We start from the raw sequence: 8,767 nt of genomic DNA on the forward strand, positions 1-8,767 counted from the left end.
TCATGGGAAAAGGTAGAGTGAGCAGCTGGGTAGGAGGCATTTGGCACCAAGGAAACACAGGAAGCAACTCAGTTTCATGGGCAAGTTACTATTTAGCTGGGTTTATTTTGCAGCCAAAGTGCCTTTGGCATGGTGGAAGCATTTTAAAAACGCTGACCCTTAACCTTGAGCGACTGAAGTCTGAAGGTCCGGGAGCAGGCGCTGCGCTGGTGGCCCCAGAGTGGGGTGCTCAGCACCCAGATAATTAATAGTAGTCTGTATCGGCTGCAAATTCTACCACCTCGTTAGTCACCAGCTTTCCCAGAGCAGGGAGAGGGAGATGTGGGAGGACGTGGCAAAATATCGCTGTAGTGTGGGAACTGGGTGAGCCTGGCTGGCGCGGAGCTGCCGCAGCTCCCACAGCTTCCAGAAGCTGCCCCTCTGCCGCCTTTCCTTCTTCCCTGCTTGCACTGTGTAAAGAAACTCTTGCTTTTAATGCTGTGTTTCCTGAAACTGAACTTTTCTTTGTTTTAAATAGGGGGCTTGATTTCCACCAAGCTTCTTTGCAGAAATCTCAGTTTTCTTTGACACGTGAAACAGATCCCTGCATATGTTTTTCACGACTAGCATCATTGAACATATCAGAGCCCTGCTGACCCGTGCGCTCCCATCCACCTTATCAAATACAGCAAAGATAAACTCAGGTGCATGCCCAGGCCAGCCCACGCCTCACCACCTCTCCCTTCCCAGCAGGGATGAGAAAATATCTTACAGAAACGACTGCTGTAGGTTTCTTTTTGTTATTAATCAGATTTAAGTATTGGAGGCACGTTTCAGTCCTCAAATCTCCATGGTCCCGTGTTAAAGACTCTGTGTGTTTCTCAGGAAGAGGCACGGGCTGCGTTTTGAAGTTCAGTTCATCTCTTTTTGTCCCGTAGCTGGTGTTACTTTGCAAGCTGGGCGGAGGGGCAGAGGTACCCGGCTCCCCCCCCCGCTGGCAGCGTACCTTCATTCCGCCTGAAAACAGGCATTGATTGCATCTCTTTCCTAAATTATAGTCCAGAGCAAACTGCATTGAACCACATCAAATCCCCCCTTGCTTTGGGGTTTACTTCTGCTTGCTCTTCTGCAGCAGCAGCAGAAGTGAAGCCTGGCTGCCGACCCATCGGCTGTTTGGTTTGGTTTTGGCAGGACTCGCAGTGCTGTCAGATGGCATCTGGGTCTCTTTGTAATGCAAGAGTTGCTCCTTTTTCCTGCCTGCAGCTGAGCCGAGGAGCCTGAGCAGCCCAGAGGGGAGGTTTCTGCTCCAGCACCTCTGCCTGTGCCTGGACTCGGCGGCCACCACTTGCCGAGGTGGCTCAGCCCCTTCGTTCCCTGAGCACAGGGTGAGCGCTGGTGCGGGCAATGTCCCCGCTCTCTGATAGCATGGCTAATTATTAAAATTACACTATACTTTGATCTGTGATCTAATTAGCTTACCTTTGTGGTAGAATTATCTAATCTGAGACTGACGTGTTTGAAGTCTATCCATAAGCGCTGCTGGCAGGCATCTCTTAACTGGGAGATTAGTCACCGGGAAGGGAGCAAGCCATGGCAGAAGCACACTCAGCTGTAACTTTGGTGGACTGAGACTCATGATGCTCTTTATATATATTTTTTTTAAACCTTGTCTGGGGTTACGAGTGGCTTTAGGTGGAAGTTTCCACACTGGCTCCTGTCCTAAGCCTCCAGCCCCAGCTGGGTACGGTCGCGAGGCTGAGTGATGGGCAGTGAGTCAGCCCTGCAGGTTGTGGGGATGGAGAGGAATTTGGAAACACGTCAGCGTGGGAAAAGAGATTTTATTCTGTGCGTCTTCTTGCATATGTCTTGTTGAACCCAGAAATTAGAGAAATGCAGCAGTTTTTGTCCTGGCAGAGGTCAGGTAGACTGGAAACCATCCCTAGCCAGGGATGGGGCAGTCTCCCACCCATCTCCATCGCTCTGCTTTTCTGGTGGGGAGCATCTCGGGCCATGGGGAGCCAGGTCCTGGGTGTCAGGGGACCTGATGGGCGCGTGGTGGGGAGATTTCGCTGGAAACGGGGCCAGTGCAGCCCCCAGGCTGCACACACCGACTGCCCATCAGGTTTGGCATTGCTGGCCGCTCACCTACTTCAGAGGTGATGGGGTCCCGTCAGACGGCTGCCGGTGTTTCGGCCTGATGGGGCTTGCCTGGGGAGGCAACCGCTTCTTCCTTTTTTTTGTGCTTTAAGCAGGGTGTTCTGGCAGCGACCTTCGCTGTGAAAACAGTGCTGGTGCCAGCAATGGGTGGAAATGCGGGTGTGGGGAAACTAGATTAAATGACATGGGAAGTGTGTGTCTCCAGCCAGTAACCCCTGTGCCTGGATGAGGCTCGATACGGCATTGTGTCTGAGCGCGGGCCCTTCTCTTGCAGTGGAACCTGGTGTGCGAGGACGACTGGAAAGCCCCGCTGACCACCTCCCTCTTCTTCGTGGGGGTCCTCATCGGCTCCTTCATCTCGGGGCAGCTCTCGGACAGGTAACGCCGCTGCTCCCGCTCCACCCGTGGGCAGAGCAGGGCAGACCTGGTGCCACGGCTGGTGCGTTTGTTCTTAAGAGGCATAAGGGAGTTAAATGTCCAATTCTCTGAGTTTTGATCAAAATTAGGTAACTGGCCTGGCTCCTTCAAAAATCCCAACCTTGATCTACCCCAGGCGCAGGATTATTGCCTCTTGGGCGCTTTAAGAGACCAGGAGCTGATCTCTGCAAGGAGCCCATGTGGCTGCTTTGCAGATTGATGTGGTGGTTTTCACTTCACGACCACGTTTGTTTCTTTATCCGGCCTTTTTAGTAGTTTCAAAGATGTTGTTCTTTGTCACACATTAACTGACAGTCCATTCTTAGAGCTGCAGGATAGAAATTTGTCCTTTGAATGGAAGCTCTGCATAGAAGAGGTGGTTTGCTGGAAATAAAGTAAGCATATCCAAGAGGAAGAAAAAAAGATAACCTGTAAATGGATAGCAATCATGTCATACCATCTAACTGAGTAGATGCAAAATATCAAGAAAACATTACAGGCACTTGACAATTATCTCGGCAGTATTAAAGTTCTGGCCTTACAAATGTCAAATGCAGAATATATGTTCCTTCTGTGAGTCTCTGCTTCCCTCTTTATACATCCCTTAGCTTTTTTTTCCATATCATTATGGCAGGGTCTCAAATACTGCTTTGATTGCTGCGTGTTAGTGAGGAATTCGTAAGAGTTTCAGCGCTCCTCTGGGTGTTTACCAGAGGGGTTTCAAAACTCGATGGGAGTCTTAATCCTAAAGCCTCCAGCATTAAATTCCATGTGATCCGAATTTAATCTCCCGACTCCTGCCCCCGGTGCAGCAGTCCAACAGTGTTACTGTTTGAAAGAGAGACGAGATAATCACTAAATCTCACTGGTGCCATGTGCCCACTGGGAGCATCTGAGAATGTGTGCGTGCCCGGCGGCAGCGCAGCCAGTCAGCCTGCCCGACAGCCTGGTCACCTTCTAGCGTGAGCTATTAGTTGAATTTTTATTTTTTTTTAATGGTTTGTCGGTAAAGGGCTATGTTTTGTACCTGTACCTGAGCCATCTCCCCTGGGCTGCTGCGGAAACCTTTCCTAAGTCAAGGGCTGCTGCAGGCAGCCGGCGATGCGGCCCGTGCAGCATCCGTGCAGAGCGCAGCGTGCCCTGGGCCAGCACGCGGGCGTGCAAACCCGTACGTAAGCTTGCTCTTACCTTTCCATAAGAAAATGCTATGTACTTCTAATGCAAAGTGGGTGCGAGAAAGGGTGCAATATGTATAGCAACTCGGAGAGACTGAAACCAGTTGATAAAGCTATTTAACAGATTCAAAGTGTCATGGTGTTGCAATGTATAGACGCCAGTAGCCTAAACACCATCATTTCCTAACTTTCGGCTGCGTGGCTTGCAATCTTCAGGTGTCTCTCACTTATGTACTGTTGTCTAGTCTCTTTAGTCCCTGTCTAGTGGCTCCCTTAAGTTTCTGCTCTTAATTTTTCTTCTTGGTTTATTTCCCGGGTCTTGGAAATTTTACTTATTTTTTTTTAGCACTTATGAAAATGATAAATAAAATTCTTTAAAATGAATGAAACTTCAGGTTGTTCTAAGCTACATCTCTCGAGGTTGGATATTTGTGCTCCCTCACGCTTTCTTATATAGCCCTGCTCCATAAATAAGCGCTGTTTCAATAATAATCTCCTTTATCTTTTGCAAAAGGTTTGGCAGGAAGAATATCCTTTTTTTGACGATGGCAGTGCAGACTGGCTTCAGCTTCCTGCAGATCTTCTCTACCAGCTGGGAGATGTTCACAGTGCTCTTCCTCATAGTGGGGATGGGACAGATCTCTAACTACGTGGTGGCCTTCATACTGGGTAGGAATATGTCTGCACTAGATTAAATGCTTGCTTAACATACTGTTTTGTTTTTTTTTCCTCTGAACCTGCATCATTTAATTAGACAATGGTAAATCCTCACTGGTACAATTCCTAATTTAGGCCAATATGGTTTTTTTGCTCTTGGATAGTTCAAGCCTACGCTTTCTACAGGTTTAGAGAAAAAGATGAGAGCAGGAAACCTCTAAATAAATATCCATTTCCCTCCTCTTTGGAGAAGATGTTCCAGGAAGCATTCAGGGTTTGTTATCAGAAGAAGCAGGTCTGAGATAGAGAAGGCATTCGGATTCCTCCCTGCCGCTCCGCCCCTTTGCAGAGGGGTCGGTGCACGCCTGGGTGCAAAGCCTTGGAGCAAACCAGCGTTTCCAGGCACAGCGAACGCATGGGGGGACCGGAGCAGAGGAGCCGGGTGGGTGTCAGAGCCCCGTTAGCCATAGCCACCGGTCTCGGTGGCGAGGTTAGTGATAAAGTCCCTAATTTTAGAGGCCAAGGTTCGTTTTGTTTTCTGTGGGGAGCGTAGGAAGAAAGAGCCAGTGGCCTTGGGGAGGCTGCACAGCTGCAGTCACTGCCCGGGGACCCTGCGGGGAAGGGGGGACCCCGTGGGGAAGGGGACCCTGCAGAGTCTCTCGCTAGTCACGGGGTTTTCAGGAAAGGCAACTGCACGGGTGAATTACTGGGATGACTGACGCAGGCCTCGGGGAGGAGCTGGGGTTTTCAAGAGCTGTCTTTAAAGTATGCACGTATACATTTATGTCAGCTTTTAAACCAGTGGTGCCAAATTACAATTTGTAGATCGTAACGTGAGCTAGTCTAAATTAAAACCATATACTAGTTAATACATATAATAGTTAATGCTGCTCTTGGGTTGTCTATGAGGCTTTAACAGGGAAAAAATAGAGCAGAAGAGCATGATATGAAATCAGTGCTATGGAGAGGATATGGCATCGTGTCCCCAGGCAGCTGTGAGTCACCGCTGCGAGTGCGAGTGGCGGAGGGAGGATTAAGTAGGTCAGGCTGTCAGCAGGGAGATCCCTTGCCATTGCCATCACCACTGCTCCCTCCGTCCTGGTAGTCAACTCTTGTGCGGAGCTGATGGAGCCAGAGCGAACACCCGCCGTAGGAAGGCAGGGAGGTACGGTGCTGGGTCAGGAGTGCTGGCTTGGCTGAAAAACCTCTTGGAAGCGCATGGGATTTGTGTAGCAGGAGTCCCTCTAATGGGGGTGCGGGATCTGATCAGGCAGGAATTTAACTCCGCAGCTCCCCCAGGAACGTGGGGCAGTGCTGGATGCAGATCAGGATGCTGCCTCGGCACTTGGCAGAGGCAAAGCTGCGGGGGGTCCAAAGCATCCCACTGGCCAAATGTCCCCACTGCTGAGAGATAGGACTGGGTCTCCCGAAGCAACGTCAGGTTTGTTTAATTGCACGGCTGCAGTTTTAGGGCACTTTACCCCTTGGGTTGTCTCTTCTGCCATCCTGTTTTCTGTAGAGTTGTTGCAGCAGCGATGACTCCCTGGGAGCAGAGAGGCAGGTGCCTCAGGCACTCGCCGTGCTGGCCATTCCCCCGGCAGCCTTGAGGCTGTTACTAAGGGCAGAATTAATTTCAAATAACTTGGACATTAGCTTTCTAATTTAAGTGAGTCACCAGCTGTCGTCATCGGTAAGGAGGGAGGCACTAATGGAGGATGGTCCTTTCCACCCTACGCTGCGTAGCCGCGTGGTCGGTGTGCCCCGACAAGTGCCCCGACCTCTGCCCGTGGCAAGGCAAACCCAGGAGCTTCCAGGAAGCCACACAAAACAGAGGTGCTGAATAGGGGAATATACCCACGAAAAGAAAAGCAACTCATTAAGAAAGCCCATCCTGATTATGGATGCACTGGAGACACTTCACTTGCTTTGTCCGACAGCGGTCAGGGCTGTGACCCGCGCTCGGGAGCGGAGCAGTAACAGTGGCACATATAAAGTCCCCGTTGATGCTGGCTGCGCTGCAGCCCTGGCACCCTCCATCCCCAAGTGTTGTTGTTTTTTTTTCAAGTGACTGCTTGAGCACAGGTTTCTCCTGTCATTCCAGCTTTCAACGTCTGAACCTGTGTTGCCTCCCCGTGCGTAGCTCAGACCCTGTTCCAGCATGTTCAGCCACCCGGGCTCTTCCTGCCCTTTGAAGGCAGCTCTTGCTGCCCACCTTCATGAGAATAGTTTTCCCCCTGAGCTGTTGGTGAAATCCTGTAGAGATATTTTTTCTTTTCAACCATGTCCTGTGAAATTTCTCCCTGCAGCATTTTTCCTTAGCTTTAGGCCTCGGTTGTTTTCAGTGCTCAAAACTGTTGTGTTCAAGTTCCGGGACTGTAAAACACTATGTAGATTTGTGAAGGCATGCTGGTAGCGTCCCAGAACTGTTATTTCCTGGCCAGCAGAATGAGGGAGGAGAGGCAGGAGAGAAGAGAATTGTAGTTGAAAGATGTCATCTCATATTGGCTTTGGATTGCCACAAATTATAACGTAACATTTAATAGGTGTAAACCAATGTTTCAAGTATCAGACCTCTCCCAAGAGACCCTAAACAAGAGGAATCAGTAGAGAAAGACAGTATAATTTATCCCCACACACCATTTCAGTCCCTAGGAGTTCTTATTGTCAGCTTTCTCACTGTGCCTTTATTCAGTTACTCCAAGTTTCTAAAATCAAAATTCATGTAGCTATCAAACAGAATTTTTTTTTCCACTTTCTTTGCAATATTAAATGTTGGAGTTCTTACCATGCTACATAACCAAAATATACTCTCCAGACTTCTTAAGACCCTCCTGTTCGCTCAGTGTCGTTTGCTTTTTAATTGAGTCCAGATCAGACTGTGGGAGTTATGGCCCTTGCGGCGCTCCTGATGGAGAGGAGAGCTCTGTAGACCCGGGGCTGAGAGCTCAACGAGAAGCGAAGTGGACCTGAGGGCGTCCATGGATTTTGTTAAGCAGTGGCTAGGTATTTTATTGGAAAAGAAATTAGGTGCTCCTGAAGGCTTACAACAGTCTCAATTTTTATTACTAGATGTTAGGATGGTACTAGGCTGCGCATGATGCAGTGGTTGTAGGATGCTTTCATTGACTGCTGCCTGGCTACTGGAGCAGTAGCGTTATTAGAAGGTGGCATCTTCCCTGGTTGTGTCTTACAGCCCATGATGTGCCGGTCCGACATTCCAGACTTCTGTTCCAAAAAATAAATGCGAAATTTGTACCCACCTCACTGTAAATCCACGTCCTTCCATCCCGTGTCAATCTGCTGTCCACAGACCTGCTCTCCTCCAGAAGTGCTCAGCAATGAACTGCATCTTAAATCCCAAATGGGTTAAGTGGGGGAGCAGGCTGAGTCCTAGCTGAGCATGTCAGGAAGCCTCCTGACAGTCTGCCCGCCATTCCCCATGCCTGCCCTTATCTGTCTCGGACAATGCATTAATCAAAGCAAACAGAATTTGCTCCTTTATCTGAAGGTCCCCGATAATCCCAGCAGCTTTTCTGTACTGGGTGGGTCCGTGCTGTGCTGTGGGTGACTGTTGCTATCGCTGGTGCCGGCACTGCGGGGCAGCACAGCAGCCCAGGTCTTGTCTGCCATCCCACAAACCGCTGGGTAGGACAGAAGCAGATTTGCCAGGCAGGGAGAAGGACCAGGGAGGAGTGAAGCTTCTTCAGTTCCTCACAACTCTTTCAGTTCACCCAATAGTTTCGCTGGGGTTAGTGTACAGTCGTGGAGCTCAGTATTTTGGAAATGAGGCTAATGGAGATAATTGAAATCCTCTCTGCGTAGTCCTTCCTACGAGGAGAGGACATTATGAGCTGTTTAATGCAGCTGAAACGTATGGGACTTGCTGCTGCGGGGAAGTACTGCAGCGCCAAGCAACATTTGGGCTTTAAACATACATTCAAGTTACTGCCCATCAGCTGAGCTGCTTTAATTGTCCGGGTGCACGTTCCTAGGCTGACACAGAGGACAAAAAAATGTGACATAAACTCTTTCACTCCAAGCTCAGCCTGCTTGCAAGTACGCACTAGCTGACCAGCAGGCTCGGTCCCGTCCCTGCGGTACTGCCGGTACCGCAGCGGCTTCATGCCTTTGCACTCGCATCCGCCTCTGACCGCGGGTGGGAGCCGGACCGGGCGCTCCATCAACCAGTACTGGGTTTCCTTCATCTCAGTGTCCCTGGAGCAAACCACAGAGGGTTCGTGTTTCACTGTGTGTTTCCACATGGTAGCCTCCCTGTTCCCAGCTGATGTAAACTCCTGGCAGATGTGAACAAGAAGACTTCTTTAAAAGGGCACGGTCAGCTGTTTCTCTTTTACTTTGCCAGCCTTTGCAATAGAGAACTT

The 8,767-nt window shown here is 49.8% G+C and overlaps 1 protein-coding gene across 1 annotated transcript in view; it reads left to right on the forward strand.

Moving 5' to 3' along the window:
• The first annotated feature begins 1,989 nt into the window (after nucleotides 1–1,989).
• SLC22A4 (solute carrier family 22 (organic cation/zwitterion transporter), member 4) overlaps nucleotides 1,990–8,767 on the forward strand; it is a 19,174-nt gene continuing 12,396 nt past the window's right edge. Inside the window, exons 1-3 of the mRNA XM_009322780.1 lie at nucleotides 1,990–2,101; nucleotides 2,391–2,514; nucleotides 4,243–4,397. Of these exons, the coding sequence (XP_009321055.1) occupies nucleotides 1,990–2,101; nucleotides 2,391–2,514; nucleotides 4,243–4,397 (391 nt within the window). The remainder of the gene's footprint in view (nucleotides 2,102–2,390; nucleotides 2,515–4,242; nucleotides 4,398–8,767) is intronic.

The sequence above is a fragment of the Pygoscelis adeliae genome, unplaced genomic scaffold (genome assembly GCF_000699105.1).
Source record: "Pygoscelis adeliae isolate BGI_AS28 unplaced genomic scaffold, ASM69910v1 Scaffold34, whole genome shotgun sequence".
In the NCBI taxonomy this organism is placed as follows: domain Eukaryota; kingdom Metazoa; phylum Chordata; class Aves; order Sphenisciformes; family Spheniscidae; genus Pygoscelis; species Pygoscelis adeliae.